At 42.1% G+C, this 21,302-nt stretch overlaps 1 protein-coding gene across 3 annotated transcripts in view; it reads right to left on the reverse strand.

Annotated features, from left to right (window-relative positions):
- LOC139937725 (ubiquitin carboxyl-terminal hydrolase 8-like) overlaps positions 1-21,302 on the reverse strand; it is a 110,749-nt gene that overhangs the window by 26,576 nt on the left and 62,871 nt on the right. For all 3 annotated transcript variants that reach the window (XM_071933015.1, XM_071933014.1, XM_071933012.1), the window contains exons 9-10: positions 19,286-20,082; positions 1,552-2,140 (exon numbers count right to left, since the gene is read on the reverse strand). In XM_071933015.1, coding sequence (XP_071789116.1) covers positions 1,552-2,140; positions 19,286-20,082 — 1,386 coding nt within the window. The remainder of the gene's footprint in view (positions 1-1,551; positions 2,141-19,285; positions 20,083-21,302) is intronic.

Raw genomic sequence — 21,302 nt, forward strand, 5'->3', positions numbered from 1 at the left:
CATGGACGAAGACTGACATTTAGGAAATACGCTCGTTCCTTCGACAGTGTTTTTTTCCTGACTCAAAGTAAATTTTGTCAAGTGACAGAAAGTAACCACGATACGGATGATGTTGTAGCCGACTTGCTTGGTCTACCCCAGAAGGTGAAAATTACAAAAGTAACCTATCGTATACCAGCAAGTATTTTCAGATATTTCAGATATAACTTTGATTCGACAACAATTTCAGTTAAGTTCCTGTCATTATATAAAGATATTCAAAGAAGCATCTTTGCAAACTTAATTTTTACGGAGTTTACTCACTTACCATGATAAATTAAGCATATTTAAAAGGTATTGGTTAAAATGAAAGTGATTTATCTGACTATAAGACATATTTAAATGACTGTTGCAGTTATCTAACATTTTTTAATATCTCAGCTGAATCATAATTAAACATTTAGCAGTTCACTTGTGTAAAGTCTTTACGATCATTTATAATTACGTAGCTCTAACCTGTGTTTAAAAAAATAATGGTGTTGGCGTCAATGGCGTCATTTACTTTATTCCATAAATCTTATATTTTGCATGACTTGCGCAATGGGGACAGTTTCACCCGTTTGCATAATGGGTGAATAGTTCTCTATGGTTTTACCCATCGCGCCATTCGTGCAAAACAATGGAGCGATTCAACAATAGCATGACGTCACAGGTGTGGGTTAAATAGGGAATAACAGTGTTTGAACCCGGTCTTCACTGCAGGGTAATGACCGGGTTGGTGGCTCGTGTTGTTAACAGACATCGTCGGTCCATTAACAGCGCCAGCCACCAACCAAGATCATTACCACGCAGTGAAGACCGGGTCCAAACACTATTAATCCCATTAATAAATACCTTTTTTAAGAATTAAGTGCTAAAATTGTCAAATTTTTTTACTTTTCTCTCGGTGATACTTCCAGACACGTTCAGGGGCCATATTTTAATTCATGCGTAAATCACATTACTGATACTTTGAGACCAGTGACTCTTTAAAATAATGGTCAAAGGAGGCAAATGATTGGACGATAGCTGTTCTATGTGCGTTAAAACGCACTTACGAGCTCAGCGTCCATGTAGCATGTCGCTGTGAACAAGACCATAATGGACATACATGTATGAGTTTATACATGTGCACCTGTTACATCAAAATTGATACATTTTCAGCGCGTACATGCATGTGCCCAAAGTTGCAATGAAACTAAGATGAATAAGCATGCGATACAGTGCAAAGTGCAAACTAGTTGTACACAATGTATGCTGGTTTAGGGGCCATTTATTCGCTATTTTCCAAAGATGTTCCTTTATCATCCGTTAATACATTCCCACGTGATTGGGTTTTGAGCAATCAGAGTCTGGAAACTGTCCAAGGTATTTATTAATGTACATGTGTTATTTATACCTTGTAATTAATCGTGGTTCCCTCACTTTCTGGAAAAGATGCCAACATAACCTATTTTGATTATCTTGTTAGAACATCGATGAACAAATACAACTTGTATCAGTGGAATACATACAGCAAATGATTTTCCATACCTGTTACTCTATCTCCAGGTCTTTGTGAAGGTGATGTTGTTGTAACTGGCGTTGTAAAATTAGGATTTGATAGAGAAGCTGCTCCACCTGGTCCAACATCAGCAGGTGGATTCCAGTGAGTAGTTTCAGTATTATGATCTAAGTAGTAATACTTGTTAGTTGACGGATGTAACTTCTTTTCCCAGCCTGGGGGAAGCACTGAACCTGAAGGAACCGATACATGGCCTGATGACGAAGCAGGCAAGACACTTGAATTAGTGTGTACTTGCTGCACTGAATGGTCTTTTGGATCAACTGGTTTGAGCACTCGGTGAGATGGTTTAGTTTGTAGCATTGAAGGTTGTGACTGGTGAGGCTCTGTTTTTGATGTCATACTAGGTTTATCTTCTGGTGTCAGTTTAGCTTTTACTGGTGTAGGTGGATTTACTGATTCAGTTGAAAGCTCAGGAATGGTGTTACTCTTCGTGTCCACACTTTGTTCCTCTTTCTTCATTTCTGCCTTCTGTTCTTCCTCCCTCACTTTAGCATTTTCCTCTAGCAGAAGTTTTTTAACCTCCAACTCTTGTTGCATGCGCTGGTAAGCTTTCACCTAAAATGAAGAAATATTAGAGTCATACAACAGCTTCATAATATAACACAGTTAATAGAGCTACTGTCTAAAGTACAAACTTACTAGATACAATGTTACTTTAGCTTTCTGGGTGCTATCATCTTTTGCGCATGACTGTCTAGAAGGAACAGTTTTGTGTTCAGAGAACCCTGTTTATTGACTGCAGCGATTGCTGAGTGGTAGTTCCAGAAGGTACTAGTGGCAAGATGTCTGGCAAGGTAAACCAGGAAATCATCAACCTCTCCTAGAAATGCACTGGCAGTAGTCTCTGCCTTGTAAAATCGGAGCTGTTGCCTGGCGTACACAGGCAACGTCTCACAGTCTACAAAGAAAGTCACAAGGGCAAGAACACCAATGCATTCTTCTTGGTTAAGGGCACCCTATGGGGAAATCGTAGATATCAGGGCACCAAGGTAATGACCAGGGTGCATTGAGGCAATTAAAAAGGCCTGGAAAGTACAAGCCTTTAACAAAAGAAAACATCCATCACCTACCGAAACATACATTGAATATTTTGAGAGATAGTAACACAGTGAAAATTAATAAGTGAGGTTTCAGAGGAGGATCTACAACACTTCGCCATATTCCAGTAGTACATGTAATGTCGCAAAGGTCCACCATCTTAGACCCACACAAAAGAGAGGAATCCAGAGCATCATTAACATAACAACTGAGCAACCGAAGTGCCTTAACAGATACATACTACCTTGTTATGTAATCCTCGTTCCCTCAATAACAAAGTTGATGAACTGAGCCTGATTGTGAACAATAACAATGTTGACATTGGAGCTATCACGGAGATGTGGTTTTCCCCAGACCAACTGTGGATCAATTTAGCAACCATGGCTACAACATTTTATTCGTGTCCAAGAAAGAGCGTCGAGGAGGGGGTGTAGCTCTTTACACCAAAGAATGCTTGAATGCTACCTTACTTGACATAATAGTGGTTCCTGAGGACATCGAAACAATCTGGGTGAACATTCGGCCTCCACGTTCAATTTCAAACATTGTGATTGGAACTGTTTACTACCCTCCAAAAAGCATTATTGCTCAACGTCTCCTTGATCACATCAGTTCCATTGTTGACCAACTTCTCACTCGGCAGCCTGATTCCGGCATTATTGTCATGGGTGATTTTCTGCAATACCAACACTAGCATAACTCGAGTGGTACGGCCCATGAAGGACAGCGAGAATGTGGTTTTTGGTTAAGTGACCATCATTGGTTTGAAGTAACCAGCACGCATGACGTCACTGCAAAATGCAGAGTTCTACCAAACAATTAAATGTGTGCTAGGCACTTTATTTCCAAAGAAATCAGTCAAAAAACACCCTACTGATGAACCATGGCTGACACCCTACATCAAATCACCTGTGTCAAGCGTCAACGTGCTTTCGAATTATTTTCCATGGTAAACAAAAATCGCTGTGGAGGTATTTCAGGAACAAGGTCAATCGTGAAATTAAACTTGCCAAGAAAAAACACTACATGCAACTAATAATAGTAATAATAATATTTAAAATTGCGCCCCTTACATAAAAAATGATCAAAGGCGAAGAACACATATTAAAAAGCACAGAGTGGAAGAAAAAGACAAAGAAAAAAGACTGGTTACCAGGCCAGTGCCCAAACAAAAGTATGGGGATACGTCTGTCCCACCAACAGAGAACTAAAGTTACTTATTACATAGGCCTATCTCTGCTGGCATCGGTAATGTTTTGATTATTTCAGGAGACAGACGCCTCTAACCCTATCTATGCTAAAACTCTAAACTAACTGGCAAGATTACCATAGAAGAAGACACACTAAAAAGCGGTCTTAAAAAGGTGGGTTTTTATATTACAATTTAAAAGAGGTAAGTTTCTGTTCACTACAGACAATGTATAAGAAACGGTAGCGCATTCCAAAGCTTAGGGGCTGCCACAGAAAAAGCCCTATCACCAAATGTAGTTAACATTTTACCAGAAGGATAATCCAAGAAAATACCATTATTCCCTGACCTAAGTTGATATGAAGACACTTTCCAGATGGAAACAAGATCCTGTAAGTACTTTGGTGGAGAAAGACCATGAAAAGCTTTGAATGTCAATAACAGGATTTTAAAATGAAACCTGTACGAAACAGGCAGCCAATGTAATTGACGAAAATAGATGTGATATGTTCAAACCGGTGTGTGTTAGTAACAATTCTGGCAGCTGTGTTTTGAGCCCTTTGTAGTTTAGCTGGCTGTGACTTTGGCAGACTAAACAAAAGGCTATTACAATAATCATGATGACTGGCCACAAATGCATGAATTAGTGTTAAAAGAGAGTCTTGTGTCAGGAATTAACTAATGCATTCGATTTTATAAAGATGAAAAAAGGCTGCAGAACAAGTTTTATTGATGTTGGTGTTAATTGTAAGTTCAGAATCGAACCAAGACCCCAAGTTACGAACACATTATGTAGGAAAAACTTTAGCTTCACCTATCATGATGTTGGAAATATTAGTTTTCTTCAACGGCTGCTTTGATCCGATGATCCAAAATTCACTCTTAGCATCATTTACATGTAATTAAAAGTAAATGGTTATGTAACATCCATTGCCTGATGTCCCTAATGCAATCTTCAAATAAAGTCACAGCAGCTTGACAAGATTTGTTGTCTTCGGGTCTAAAAGATAGACACAGATGAGTGTCATCCGCATAGCAATGAATATCGGGCAGATGATGCTCAACGATGTCAAACAATTTAGAGGCATAGACAATAAATAAAAATGGTCCTAAGCAGGATCCCCGAGGAACACCACAGTTGATGTTAAACTTCTCTGATAAGGTACCTTGAATTGATACACGTTGACTTCTATCTGACAAATAGGACGAAAACCAATCGAGGGCCTTCCCAGTAACTCCACATTTAGACTGAAGGCGTTTCAATAAAATTACGTGATCAACAGTATTGAACGCTACAATCAGGTCTAAAATGACAAGCAGAATAACATGTTGGGAATTCATCCTCATCAGTCAATCATTTTTAACCTTAATAAGAGCCATCTCTATACTGTGATGCTTCCACTAAGATGATTGGAGAACCAGAAACATGGAATGTTTTGACATGTGAAAATAAAGTTGGTCACAAACAGCCCTCTCAGTTAATTTAGAAAAAAATTGTAAGTTACTGGTTGGTCGGTAGTTTTCTAATTCCATATCAAGATTGTTTGGGTTTTTTTAATAAAGGGCATATTAAAGCTTCTTTCTAGTAAGTAGGAAATGTACCAGAAACTAATGATGAGTTTATAATGTTGGTAATTACTGGAAGCAAAACATCAAGGCACTCACCCACAAGGTTAGTGGGCATGGAATCCAGAGCGCATGATCCCTTAGAAGAATTGACAACAAGCTGTTTTACCTGTGACTAGTATAGAGAGTATAAGGGAGACCCATGAGCTCTCCAACAGTTAACAATGACATTAAGTTTGGCAGCTCTGTATTGAATACCGGTGAGGCGTTTAAGATTTGCTTTGGTGATTCCAGACAACAGGGAGTTACAATAGTCCAGACGAGAAGTGACAAGACAGCGAACCACATGGTGACAAGTATCTTGATCAATGTATTTGCGAATCCTTGCAATGTTGCGCAGATGGAAGTTAGTAGACCTACATGTATATACTGAATTAACTTGAGATGACATTGACATGACAGAGTCAAACATGACATCCAAGTTCCGAATACTAGTTGAGGGGGTTACCAAAGAATTTCCAATGTTTAGAGAAACATCTTCAACATGTGACAAGTTGTTCTTAGAGGCCGCGACAAAGAACTCTGTTTTCTCAGCATTCGGTTTCAATTTGTTTGTGTTCATCCAGACTATGATGTCATCTATGCATGACGTTAGTACAATCCAAGGCTTTCTCTTTTTCACCTGGCACAGTTGGATTGAAGTCAACATATAATTTTTTGTTATACCTCGGTAACAAACTGTGAAGTTTGATTGGTTACTAGAATATGATCCAGGGACTACGACACAATTACGTAAATTTTGGAGATGAGGAGAACCAGTTGAGGGCCGTATTCTTGATGCAAAAAGTGTCTGAAAGACGATTTAAGAAAATTTGATAATCAACCTTGTCAAAAGCTGCACTAAGGTCAAGGAGTACAACGAACACACTCTCCTTTGATCCAAAGCACACATAATATCATTCTTAACTTTAAGCAAAGCAGTCTCCGTACCATGTTGGGCGTTGGGCACGATAAGCAGACTGGAAAGTCTCATTCAGATGATTGTCAGCAAGGTGATTATTTATACGTGAAGCGATGGCCTTTTCAATAACTTTAGACCACGTAGGTATATTAGACACTGGTCTGCAGTTGTTTAATTGATTAATATCCAAAGATGGTTTCTTGAGGATGGGTGTGATGACAGCCTGTTTTAGAACATCGGGAAATACACCAGTTGATAAAGATAAGTTTACAACATAAGTCAGCTTTGGTACAATGATGTTGATGCATTGCTTGACCAACCATGTTGGCAAGACGTCCAAAGAACAAGACTTATTTGGCGACCGAGAGATAATTTTGCGAATCTCATTGTCATCAACTGGTTCAAAATTATTCAGAACAGTTATTGCCTGAACAATGTTGGACATTATTCAGAACAGTTATTGCCTGAACAACGTTGGACACATTATTAATTGGAATGGAGTCTACCGAATCAGTATTATTATCAAGATCGTTCCGAAACTTGACAATTTTGTTCTCAAAGAAATGGACAGGTGTTCATTTGAATCACACACAGGAAGAGACTGTTTAGTCTTATTTTTGTTCAGCAAAGTATTAGTGATTTGAAACACCTTTTTCATATCAGCAGATTGCAGTTTGTTATTGAAGAACTCCTGCTTCGCTTTCTGAATCAAGTTAATGACATGTTTGTGATAAGACAGGTAGCGCTGACAATTTACCTCATTGATATGTTTGTTAAGCACCAAGCCCGATTTCCTGGTAATAACAAGATCTACATGTAGTGTGTGACCCATCTCATGAGTAGGTTTGTCAATATGTTGCTGGAGACCCATGGATTCAAGAAGTGTTAAAAAGACTAAGGTTGAGCGACTCAAAAGTCTCAGAGTTCCTGGTTTCGTGAAGTTTGACTAATGACAACCGGCACAGGCACAAATCCCAACATCCACAGCAAGGCATCTTCTATTTGTGAAAAGTTTGCTGCAGTCGGTAACGACCTTGACCCCCTTGGATACAACCTTACTGCCAGCCTACCTTCCACCAAACCAATCCCCCATGTCCAACCTTGACAGGTGCTTACACAACTTAAAAGATTAAGCCACAGAAAGGCGAGTGGCCCCGATAATATTTCGGCTAGATTTATACAGTATTCTTATGAACTATCTAAGCCATTGGCTCACATTATCAACGCCTCGTTTGCACAACTTATCGTCCAAGCATAATGGAAGAGAGCAAGTGTCGTCCCTGTGCCCAAAATTTAACCAGCCAACATAGACAATTTGCGACCCATTGCCCTCACAGATCACTTTGCCAAAGTGACAGAACACTTCATTGCTCAACAAACAATGGCGTCGTTAAACCCAACCTTGACCCCGCCTAGTTCGGAAACATCAAGAACGTATCCACCAGGCACTGTTTGATTGCTGTACTTCACACACCCCATGCCAATGCTGACCTACCCAAATCTATATTGTCCATTCTTCTCACTGACTTTTCTAAGGCTTTTGATCGCATAATAGTTAATTTTTTTCGTAATGGGAGTTTTGGATTAACGGTGGAAATCGCTGTATCCTGACTGGACTAGGTACGATCCAGTCTCATTTTTAACATTTCCAGGTAGAATATGAAGTAATCTATCCATACATACTATTTGGGGACTGTTGCCGACATTCATAACAGGAAAATTTGCCGTGTTTTTTGTGACTTGTTTTCTCTGTTTTTGAAGCCATTTTTTACGTACAAATTTCTCTTTTGAAAATTTGAGTTGCACCGATTTTTTTTTATACATAACGCCAGATATGCTCTTCATTTCAATTTACTGGTACATTATTTTGGTTGAGACTTTTCAGAAAAGGCTGAAAATTACCAAATTCCAGAAACCCTTTTGACTAATTATATATTCACACAGAGGTCACGCACGAAAAACGATGCATACTCTGCAGATAAATCACAAAGGAAATTAGTGACCTGCGGGTAGACTCCCAATAGTTGTTCTTATTTTGAAAGTAATGACTCTAATCAACTAATGACAAATTCCACAGGTCACTTTTCTATCTAATATATGAATGCTAGGAGTCTTTGTAAACACTTTCATGATATTCAAGATTATCTTTGCTCTCTCACTCATTCTTTCTCTATTTACGGGTTTACTGAAACATGGTTCAAAGACGCTCCTCCTCCATACATTCAAATGAAGAACTATCAGCTTGTTCACTCTTCTCGGTCCAATAAGATTGGAGGAGGAGCGGCCATGTTTATCAGTGACTCATTGGCTTACCATACTCGAGATGATCTCATGTTAACCTGTGATGATTTTGAATGTGTTTTTATTGAAATTGCCAGGAGTGACTCATGTAACATTATTGTTGGTAATATTTATAGGACACCTGGTACTTCCTTTGATACCTTTCAGACATCTCTTGATTCTTGTCTCAGTGTTATTGCCAATGAGAAAAAGCTGTGTTACATGTATATAATGGGAGATTTTAACCTGAATCTTATCAATTGTTCCATTCATCAGCCACCAGAGGACTTTGTGAATATGATTTCTGCTTATGGTTTCTGCCCGCTGATTAACAAGCCTACTTGCATTACCTCTCGCACAGCCACGCTAATTGATATCATTCTACAATGATACACATCAAATATCTGCCGGTATTCTTTATACCGATATCTCTGATCATCTTCCTCTTTTTCAAACTACTCCTTTTTGTTTTCATCAAGAGCAGTCATCTGATAAAACATACACTACTAGGCCAATCAATAGCTTCATGCTAAATGCGTTTCGGTCAGATCTTGAATGTACTGATTGGACTGGTGTTTTCCACTCGTCTGATGTGGATTTTGCCTACACTTCCTTTCTTTCTACTGTTACAGATCTCTGCAATCACCACTTTCCTCTTGTTACGAAATCTGCAGTCAAAGTTAAACAAAAACAGCCCTGGATTTCTCAAGCTATTAATACTTCTATCAACCACAAAAATAAACTTTACAAGCGGTTCTTACGCAATCCATCTGCAACCAATGAGCATAACTTCAAATGCTTCAGAAATCGACTTACAACAATTATCCGAGTAGCAAAAAGAACTTATTATGCTCGCAAATTGGATGTCAATAAAAACAACATTAAAAACACCTGGCGTGAAATCAATGACATTCTTGGCAAAAAAAGAAAGGTGGATATCCCAGAGGAAGTTACTGACGGACAGCAGACTTTTTCCAGCCCCTGTGATGTTGCTAATTCTTTCAACACTTACTTCACCAACATTGGCTCTTCACTTTCCAGCAAAATCTCACCTACACAGGCATTGTTCTCCGATTACCTCTCCACCTCCAACAACCATTCCTTCTTTCTTGTACCAACGAATCGCTTTGAAATCAATGAGGTGTGCAAACAACTGAACAATGGTGTAAGCTCTCGCTTTGATGGCATTAGTTCAACTGTGGTGAAGTCTGTAATATCTTTTATCTCTAGGTCTCTTGCCCATATTTTCAATCTTTCCTTTCTGTCTGGCTCGGTTCCTTCTCGGCTCAAAATTGCTAGAGTCACTCCTATCTTTAAAAGTGGTGATCCCCATGACTTGCGGAACTACCGCCCTATTTCAGTTCTTCCTTGTTTCTCTAAAATTCTTGATAAACTTGTCTACAAATGACTCTTTAAATTTCTTTCTAACCTTCATCTTCTTTATGATCTTCAATTTGGTTTTCGTAGCAAATTCTCGACAGATATGGCGTTTATAGCATATGCTATGGTCAATGGTCTCAATCTCTCCAAACTAGATCACTATGGAGTGCGTGGTGTGGCTAACCAATGGTTCGCTAGTTATCTGTCTGACAGGAAACAATACACAGTTTTCAAACACTGTGATTGCTCCCTAAAGACAATTGACTGCGGTGTGCCACAAGGCTCCATTCTTGGACCTTTACTATTCCTTTTGTATGTAAATGATCTTCATCATTGTTCATCCGTTTTGTCTTTTATTCTATTTGCTGATGAGACCACCATCCTTTTTTCTCACTCTGATCTATCTTATTTAAGCAATATCATCAACAGGGAACTAAGTTTGGCCTCGTCTTGGTCTAGATCTAATAAACTGTCACTCAACTCGAGCAAGACCAAATACATGTTTTTCAGCAAGACTCGCAAAGCAAACAACTTCACCATCAGTATTAATGATACTCCAATCGAACAGGTTCACTCGATTAATTGATGATAAGTTGACCTGGAAAGATCACATCACCTCTGTCTCGAAAATTGTTTCTGGCAACACAGGCGTTATGACTGAACTTCATTCCTTTCTTCCCACACACACATTACTTTATCTCTACAACACTCTTATTCTTTCCTATCTTAATTATTGTAATATTGTTTGGGCTCACTCAAGCACTAGCAAACTTCATTCTCTGTTCTTAATCCCAAAAAAGGCTATCCGTATCGATTCTATGTCTCATCGCCGTGACCATACTGCGCCCTTGTTTGCTAACTTGAACACACTCACACTCACGGATATCATAAAACTTCAAACAGGCATTTTCATGTTCAAATACACAAAAAATCTTCTTTCCCACACTTTACCTTGACCAAAAATGAAGCCCTTTTCCCTAACCAACAGGTTTGATTTGCTAAGAGTTTTACATACACACATAATAGCGCCCTCTCTCGTCCCATACTGCCTGGTCTGGCTGTCATGTTATCTTCCTCTTTTCTCGCAACTAAATTACTCCAGAAGCTCGAGCAGTGGGGAGGTGGGTGGAATACTCTACGGGTAAGTATTCGTTCATAGACTCTAACCACACTCTTGTGGGGGGGGGGGGAAGTCTATTTCACTCACTTACCCGTAGAGCCACTTTATCGCATCGATTGGCACCGCTACAGGTGGTGGGTGCGAGAGCTATCGTGTGCAGGCCACCCAGATGCCCCTCTCAGTCCAGAACCATGCTGACTCACTGAAGTGAGTTCGCCTGGGGTAGGATTGGAGCCCAGGAACGAGCTACATGTAGAGAGGCGCGTGGCCAACAACAAATAATTAAAACTGAATTAAATTCAATATAATGAAATATTGGAAGAACAGAGGGTGCACTTACCAAAAGGGGGGTGTCCTGTACCGCTACTTCTTCTGAGATGAGACGTCACCTCGGCTGGAGGGGGCCTTTGCTGCCATCAGAGCTGCACAGCCTGCTCGCCCCTCCTGTTGTGGAACATCCTTCAGGTAGCAAGACGTGAAAGTACTTGGGACTTCCAGCATGCTGCTTTGATGATATCCTCAATGGGAACTCTCCCTTGAAGAAAGCCCATGATGAAACCATTGCCCAGACCTCATGAGCATGGGCCGGGTTTGCAGAGGGCGTAGGCCAGTCTGCTGCTGAGCCAGATTTGATCGCCTGAACAATCCAGCGGGCAATCGTATCCTTGGATGCAGCCCGGTAGGGGGGAACAGAGGTGATGAACAGCTGTTTGCACTCCCCTCTGAGGTCCTTGGTGCGACTGAGATACAGGGCACCATAGTCTGTCTTCCGGAACCGAGGACAGGCACAAAGATATCCGGTGGTTGAAAGGACGGGGATTGGTTTTTGGTAAGAAACCCCAGCCTTGGGACGAGGCGAACTCCACTTTGGTCCCAGCGTATGTGGCCTGGGTCAATTGTCAATGCATGATGTTCCGCTCCGCCGTCTAGTAGTTGCTGCTGCTAGGAGAAAGACCACCTTGATGGACGCTTTCGTAATGGACGCTTTCGTCAGGGATACCTAGCCGATGGGTTCGAGGGGGTCCTTGTTAGGGACTCGAGAACCTGAGTTAGGTCCCAGGACCTGGGGGGGCGTTCCACAAACATGCCTTTGATAAGTTGGGGAAGGGCTTTATTGTCCGATACAGATGACCCGTCGGCAAACCCGTTGTGTATTGCCGCAATGGCTGACCGGTAGTTAAGAATAGTGGAGACAACAAGATTTTCTTGGAAGAGGTGGACGAAGAAATCGCCGATCACCCCTACAGGAGCACTGGCGGGATCCGCAGTCTTCCTTCCGCACCATTTGTAAAAACGGTGTAGTCGGCTAATATACACCTCCCTGGTGGATGATCGACGGCTGTGTACTGCAATTGCTGCAGCGCTCTCCGAAAGGCCTGCCGCTGTGAGGGATCTCGTGATACAGCCCTGCAAGTCAGGTGTAGGTCCCTTGGAGTCGGATGCAGAAACCCCGACGACGGTTGGAATAGGATGTCTGGTCTCTGCGGAAGGATCACAGGGTGGTTGACAAGTAGTCTGACAAGCCTGTTGAACCAGGGTTGGTGGGGCCAAAAGGGTGCGATGAGCAGGATCTTGCAACTTTCGCGCTCTATCTTTGCCAGCACTCTCGACACTAGGGAGATTGGGGGAAAGGCGTAACCCAGTAGACCATCCCATGCCATCGACAGGGCATCTGTGTGAAGGGCCCGGGGGTCGTAGTTCTGGGTGCAGTACATGGCCACTGAGCGTTCGCTGTCGTTGCGAATAGGTCTACATATGGCCGGTCCATCCAGCTGAAGAGTAGTCGGGCAATTGCTGGGAGCAATGACCATTCTGTCGGGACGATCCTTTTACGGGACAGCGCATCGGCCAGATCGTTGGACGTGACCGGGATATGAACCGCCGAGAGATGAATATTGAATCCGGTGGCCCAATGGAGGAGGTTCCATGCCAGTAGACACAGAGATGGGGATCGGGTGCCCCCCTGGTGGTTGATGTAGGCGACCACAGTTGTGTTGTTGCACCTGATCTGCACGTGCTGCCCAGATATTTGGGGTTTGAACCGCTCGAGGGCATTCACCACTGCCCACATCTCCAGTAAGTTGATGTGAAGGGATTGGAAACTTCTTTCCCATACACCTGTCGTGGGGGTAGTGTCGCCCCCCAACCCATCAATGAAGCGTCTGTCATGATGATGACGGACGGTCGGCTTTGTCGACAGGACAAACCTGATGCCCCATTTGCCTCCTGGAGCCACCATCGGAGATGGGGATAAATATGGCAAGGTATCAGGATCATGTGACCCAACTTGTTCCGCTTCAGTCGGTAGAATGCATCTGAGGACTCCCCCTTTTCCAGAGGGTCAGCATGAGTCGCCAGGCTCGCCGCCCGTCAATGATCATGTGCAGTCACACCCGCCCGCCACGCAAGCTGCCACTTGCAAACTCGCGGGCGCCCACGCACGGGTGGTCTATCAAAGCCTCACGGAACCAAACGCGTGGGCGCGAGTCTGTGTGCTGCTGCACATCCGATCGGCACTGTATGCCCGCAACGCCACCTGACGAGTCATGTGACAAGTCAGGTGAGCAGAGTGGAATATGCTCCGCTACGCGTAGCGGATTTCCACGTTGGGCATCCCCCGAGTTTGATTCAGCGAGTCCTCCCGACGGATGGACGCTTACACTCGGTGTCGAAGTGGGGACCTGGGAAACCGTCAGTGGGAGGCCGAGTTGGTTTCCCCGTAGCCATCCCTGGACTGCGTTGGGGTAGGCCTGAGCCCCTGGTGCCTCAAAAAGGCGGGCCCTGGTGGCTAAATCCTGGTGGAGCAATTGAACCGGACCCAGACATCGCTGCCAGCAATGCTGTGATCCCCGGAATGCTTCCATGAAAACGGCCAGGCTGACGGTAGCCTCGGGCCAAGTTGGATTTTCCACACATGACATGGGTGAGTCACCGGAGGAAGGACAAAAAGGTGTCAGTTTCTAATAATAATAATAATAATAATAATAATAATAATAATAATAATAATAATAATAATAATAATAATAATAATAATAAACGAGACTTATAGAAACGCATTTTACAAAATTCAATGCGCTGGAAGAGTGCTACGGAAAAGACGATTATGAGAATAGATGTGTTTTTAATTTACTCTTGAATGTCTGGAGTGTGTTGGTGTTCCGAATATGACTTGGTAAGGCGTTCCAGCACCGGGGACCAGCGACTGAAAAGGACCGGTCCCCTGCCCTTTTGTTTGTGCGAGGGATTGTTAGATTCTGGCTGGAGCGGAGCCCGCTCCGGCCAGGTTTGTTGAAATTTAGTGACTCTGTAAGGTATTGTGGAAGTACGTTAGAGAGTGCTTTGTGCATGTTCACTGATGTTTTAAAGGTGATGCGTAGTTTAACTGGTAACCAGTGTAATTGTTTGAGAAGAGTGGATGCGTGTGTGTATTTGGGTTGCGAGAAAATGATACGTGCAGCATTGTTTTGGAGCCTTTGTAGACGGTCAATGTCAGCTTGCCTAATACCATTGAGGAGAGAGTTACAATAATCCAGTCTAGACAACACAAGGGCTCTGGCAGCAGCGTGGCATGTGTTTGTGTCAAATAGCGTATTTTGGAGATGTTTCTGATGTGATAGTTGATGGACTTGCATGTACGTGTGACGTGTGTGCTCATTGTCATGGAGCTGTCGAAAAAGACGCCTAAATTTTGCACTGTTTGAGATGGCTTAAATGTTGTGTTGTTCACGTTCACAGTCAAGTGGCTGAGAACTTTCTGGTGATGAGGAGAAGCAGCAATGAAAAATTCAGTTTTGTCTTTGAACAGAAGTTTGTTTGCGATTAACCAGTTTTGAACATCGGTGATGCAGTTTGACAATCTGAAAAGAGCACATTCTTTTGTTTCTTTCTCCCCCCGGTGGGCGGTGAATCGGTCACCGCGGTGGGTCTGGACAAGGATAAATCCTCTGCCCTTGTGCCCAAAAGCCCGCCTGAAATTAGGGGTTGCGAGCTCGCCCGAGCCCGCTTGCCGCAATTTCCTTTTATCGAACCAGCTTTGGACTTCTTACTCCTGGTCGATTTTGCCTTGGCTCTCGCCCAACTGGTCGACGCAGGAACGGAGGACTCACTTGATCCCCCCGCTTGGCCAGTGGGGTTCCCGACACTACCCAGTGCTGGGCGGGCAACATGCCGTGGAGAGGACACTACTGTGCCCCCCCGACATGTCCCATGGGTCCGAGTCAGTGTTGGCATTACCACCAACTCGGCCCCCGCTAGAGAGGGCAACACATTTCTCAATCCAAAAACACTTCCAAACAACAAAAAATGGGCTCTAGGGAACTTTAAAAAAACGAAAGTAATCCAGTAAAACAAAAAACTCTACTTCTTATCAGGAAAAATATCGTAAAACTTTGAAACTTAACACTTTATATTCGGAGCAGAAAAAACACGTTTACTCCCGTCGGTGCTAAGAGCAAAGAGGAAGATAACATGGCGGCCAGACCGCGGGGCAGTTAGGGATGAGAGAGGGCGCTATTATGTGTGTATGTAAAACTCTTAGCAAATCAAACCTGTCGGTTAGTGAAACTGCAATATAGTGGCTCTACGAGTAAGTGAGTGGAATAGACTACGTAAAATACTGCTGAGGTTTGAGTGAGCTAACGCGCCATGGATTTTGCCTTCTGCACAGCGTGAAGTCTGGCTGTGCCTAGGCAGATCGGGAAGTTGGTCTGGCAATGTAAACCACATTTTCGGGGCACAAACACATGACTTCGTGTGAACATTCTCGTGGAATTTTTCTAGTTGGTGAAAATGTGTTTACCCATTTTTGGCGTTGTACAGCCACCAGTAAGGTCTCAAGTAACAAACTCCGGAATATTTCTCAGTGATTTTGATAATTGAGTCTTTATTAAACAACAAATTGCAACAGTAATCATGTCTTAACGGTGTTTGTTGATGTTTAAAACCAATTACAGGTCATGTGACGTTGTGTAGCGCAATCTGTCTGTTGCTTTACAATGTATCTCTCAGCAAAAAAGGCTACTGGCTACTCAATAAAGGCTACTCAACTCTTGTGGCTTGGTAGAAACCATGGGTTACTGAAATCCAAGCTAAGAGAAAAGAAGCAGAACATAGAAGCTGGGCCACAGGGCAGTATGAATGAGTTGTTTACATATAAAGTTTAATATGTAAAGTGTGGAACCATTTTGCTATACATGTTACCCACCACCACGACCTTGGACTTTTGAACTTTTTTTACCCCAAAAACATTCCCAACCTTATTTATGTTTGTAAATATTCCAAAAGTGGCTGAATCTTGCGTCTTTAATCTTTTTCTATGTTATAAGTATGTGTGACCTGACAGACTGCGAGCTGGGCTGCAAGGCACCAATTGCGCAAGTTTATAAAAAATAGCATTAGGCGAAGTCAGTACTTGAAAATGGTGACTATCAGTGCATCCTTGGGTTTTGGTATTAGTATTGAATAGCGCCCTCACTGGTTTGTAGCTATTTGCATAGCGTGAGGCATTTTTGCAGTTTGCAGAAGGACGGGGGGGGGGGGGGGGCGCTAAGAAGGCAAGTTAGATACCCCAAGGAAAAGTCACCTAAACAATTAAATAAGGAAAAGCCTGTTACTGACCAATGTATCTTTTAATATTAACTATTTCTATCTACTCATTATTGGCATTGTACAGCCAGATGTGTGTATCACTCGTGCAATGAGAGGTGCCGACCACTCAACCGACCATCGAATGATCCGCTCCAAACTTGCCATACAACTGCATGTCTCAAGACGTCAAACTGCCCGGAAACCTAATAGAAGGCTCAATGTTTCTGGTCTAAGCACCCACACCGCCCACCATCACGATCAATGGAAATCCTCTCCATTCTGTTGATCACTTCAAGTACCTTGGATCCACCATTTCTCGTGACCTCACCCTAGATGCCGAGCTTTCTGCTCATACTCAATCTGCATGGGCTGCCTTCGGTCGTCTGCGTACAAGACTCTGGAATAGACATGGTGTCATGCTCTCAACAAAACTCAGGGTCTCCCAGCTATCATTCTACCTTACCTACTCTATTCAGCCGAAGCCCACATCAAACGACTCTCCCACGTTCACTTAAGACAGCTACTGTCTCTCCCTGGCATCAAATATTCGGACCATATAACCGACAACGAAGTGCTGACACGAGCCAACAACAGCCTCAGCATTGAGAACATCCTGCTGAACAGACAGCTGAAATGGACTGGTCATGTGGCACGAATGGGGGATGATCGACTACCCAAGTCCTTATTGTATGGCCAGATAGCCTGTAGACACAGAAATGTCGGCGACCTAAGCTGCGCTACTTTGACTGTACGAAACGGCACCTGAAGGCTGCAAACATCAACACTGACAACTGGGAGATACTCGCAAGAGCTCGCCCCAAATGGCAGCACACAGTGACCAAGGGCACAAAGACTGACTGCAGAGAAGAGGCGCCGTGATGTTGCAGATGCTGCCCGGAACGCCGACATGGACGACGTGCCGTCGCAAACACCGCAACAGGGCCACATGTCGTTTCTGTCAGAATTGGTCTCATCTCTCATGAGCGAGCCTGTGCCAGAACTCACTCTGTTTGAGAAGCTATTTACCTCTTTTGACCAACCAAGTTGTGCCTGCATCGTTTTTATCTTGTTCGCTCTACATAGTCATTATCGTTTAGCGATAGACAGCCTTTATACACAGCCTCATGCTCTCGCTCCTGTCTTGTACATAGTTAATTCCTAGTTATTAATTTATTATTTGCTTTAAGATTATATTGTTTTTGTATAATTTAATGCACTTTAGATTTGTTAAATTTCTATGTACTGTTTAATTCTCACAATTGTTCTTTTTCAATGGAGTATGGAATAAACGTATTATTGAATTGAATATTACCACCACACTGTTACATGTCAGCATGTAGGCAGGGTTCGAAATTAGCGGTCGCCCGGTCGCCAAATGCGAGTGAAAACAGCAGCGGGCGAGTGAAAAACCTTTCTCACTAGCCCGCCGGGCGAGTCAAATAATTATTCCTATTCACATTAAATGAGGGTTCAGTGGCAAAATCCCACAGAAAACTTTTACTAAAGCTTTTAAACTAGTAAGTTTGACAATTCTAGATACTTGCTAGATTTAATTTTGCCGTGATCGGGATCGGAATTGCTGTCATTTGTTTCAGAAAACATGTACAATCAATTGAAAACACGATGCACAAACCGCATGGTGCCGAGTATCCTTACAGTACACGGTCGCCCACTGGTCCATGCAGTATGCACAGCAGATGCACAACACACACAGTCGTCCAAAGTCCATTCTGACCAACACTCTGCACGCTGTGATTGGCCGTTGATGGCTGTTGATAATTCCATATTCATGATGTTCTTGACTAGACTTCAATGCAGTAACGCTCACGAACGGAGTAAAGAATTGCCGCACGTTGTGCATAATGCCTGCAGACTGTGCACAGAAGTACAGCCTTGGAGAAATTCCAATAACATGGACAACTTTTGCCAACAGAGGGCGTTGCGGGGCAAAGTTCATTGAATTATTTCTCGATGTGCGTTGTTGATCAACAACGCACATCGAGGACTGATTGTTGATTCATGAAGATTTTGTTGCAAACGGAGTTCAAAACATGTTCAAATCAACCGACCCCCTAACCACAAGGTCATTAAAGTTGTTGTTGATGAAAAGCGGATAGTTTAAGGTAAAAATTTAGATATAAAATCCTCCCAAAAAGCAATTTAAAGGGCTTCACTTTCGTCAGGTTTGGGTTTTTTGGTTTTTTTTTCCCGTTTTGAAAATTTTGTGTATAAATACATGCCGGCTAGTGAAAAAACCTGCGGGCGATCGAGAATTTTGGTTGACTCGCCCGGCGGGCGATTGAAAAAAAAAGTGAAGGGAAACCCCTGTGTAGGTGATTGCCAGATTGATTAAACAAATCATTACTGTCGAAAGAGAACAAGACCAAGAATGAGTAAAATGCACAAAGACACACAGTGATGTCCCTGTCAAGCGTTCTAGTATCTTGCTAGTTTACAGGTGGAACATCAATTATAAATCACAAGAAATTCGATTAATCTTTTGAATCTTTTTTAGCTTAAAAATAAACGTTTTGCAAATGAATGCATCATTTACCACTATACTTGGAGTGTAATTCTTACCTGCTCTTCAAGTTGTGTTTCCATCTCTGCCTTCTCAAGGCGTAGTTGTTTATTTTCTGTTCGGATTTTCTCTTGTCTCATGTTCTCTAGTTCCTGTCTTGCCTTTTGTTCTCGTATTTTGTGTTCTTGTTGTTCTCTTGATATTTCTCCTGCTTCGATATTGCTTTCATTTACATCTTTGTCTTTCAATATCTTGTCTGATGTCAGCTTGTCTAACTGCATTTGCTTGTTAACAGACTCATCTTCAGATTTCACTGAAACATTGATACCATCATTGATTGTATTCTGTGAGGGATTTGTATTATTTGGTAATGGTGGCTTAAGGGAACGATGAGGAATCACTGGTTGTATGTTTGGAGAGAGAGTTTCTCGTTGCTCATTTGCTGGTGTGCTCCCATTAGCACTTGAAGATGAAGAGGAGGGCTGATTGACATTTGTCACTTTAGGGTTTTGGTTTGAGATTATTTCTTTGTTGGCTTCAGTATTATCAAGTTGGGTGACGAATGAGCCATGTGAGGTGGATAAATTGCACACGTCTGGTTTTGAAGCTGCATGTTCATTAGGCTGTTTAGGCTTACTAGATCTGTCCACAGAAGGAACACACTTGACAGAGTTTGTCTCAGGAAAAACAGCACAGGCAGCTTCATTACTTGTTGAAGTGGCAGCAGGTTCACTAGGTGTTGATATTTGGCCATTGACATCTATAGCATGAGAAGACTTCACTTGAGCTGAAACTGGGCTGGCTGTAGGCAGACTCCTTGGCTGCTCATCCTCAAGAGATGGATAATCAAAATTCACTGAAAAACAAAGGGGCAAAATCAATCTAACGTATCAATATACATGTACCAAGCAACGAATGGTGGATGCAATTTGCTGTGCATGCGAGAATGCTGATGCAAAATCTGACCACTAAAACCAATTTTGTTTTTGCAAGATCATTTTCAAGTTGGGAGTTATTGAATCAGCCATCCTAAGTTCCAAATCAAAAGGCTTCATGAACATTTATTCAGGGACAACAAATTGTTTGGTGAGACAAACGATATAATAGTGACATTTCAATATAATAAACTGATAGGGTTTCCTTGTCGATATACTTGAGGATTAGAATGTAACACAAAATATGTTTTTACTTATAGATATAATGTACTCAATGGCCATTTAATGGGTGCTCATTGGATTTAAGAAGCACATTGTGCAGGGATGTTTTCTGCTGTCGGTGTCGATGATGGCACTGTAGTTAAGGTCTTTGTCCTTCCCCATTTCTAGAATGCGTAACAAAATTTCAACAATTGACAGTTGATTTAAGACCCTTTATGAGTGAACAATCAATGTGTGCGTTTGAATAAAGCAGAGGTAAGCTGTTATGTATATACCGGGTGAGTAAAAAAACCGCAATCATTGTTGTTTTAAAAATGAGAAAAATCTTGAACAAATAATGTCCATTTCTAATTAGGTCATGCATTTACATCTACAATAATGAAAGAATGGGGATGATTGATAAAGGCATACAAGAGATAATAGCTATTCAATTGGATGGCATAAAAACGCTTCAGTCCAACTACTTTGAGTCATGCGTTTCTTTTCAGGAGAGTAGATGACGATGTCTTTCTTTTCTCCTAATTGATGAATTACATGACACAAAGTAGTTGGACTGAAGCGTTTTTATGCCATCTGATTGAAAAGCTATTACCTCTTGAATGCCTTTATCATAATCATCCCCATTCTTTCACCATCACCATTGTAAAGATAAATCCATGACCTACTTAGAAATGGACTTTTATTTGTTCAATTGCCTTCCGTCCAAATCTTTATCACAAATTATCCCAAATTCCTTCCATGAAGTCATTGCCCTTCTGCATCTTGTTTTTTTTTCAAGCTTGTGTTACACAGAATTGGAAAAAGGCGCAAAGTTGTCACCTTTTCTTATAAGGTTCTTGCCATTATTCACTAGGATTGTGTCTACGCATCTGACAAATGTTGAAATATTTCAATACGTGCGACTACGGATCTGATTAGT

The sequence above is a fragment of the Asterias amurensis genome, chromosome 5 (genome assembly GCF_032118995.1).
Source record: "Asterias amurensis chromosome 5, ASM3211899v1".
In the NCBI taxonomy this organism is placed as follows: domain Eukaryota; kingdom Metazoa; phylum Echinodermata; class Asteroidea; order Forcipulatida; family Asteriidae; genus Asterias; species Asterias amurensis.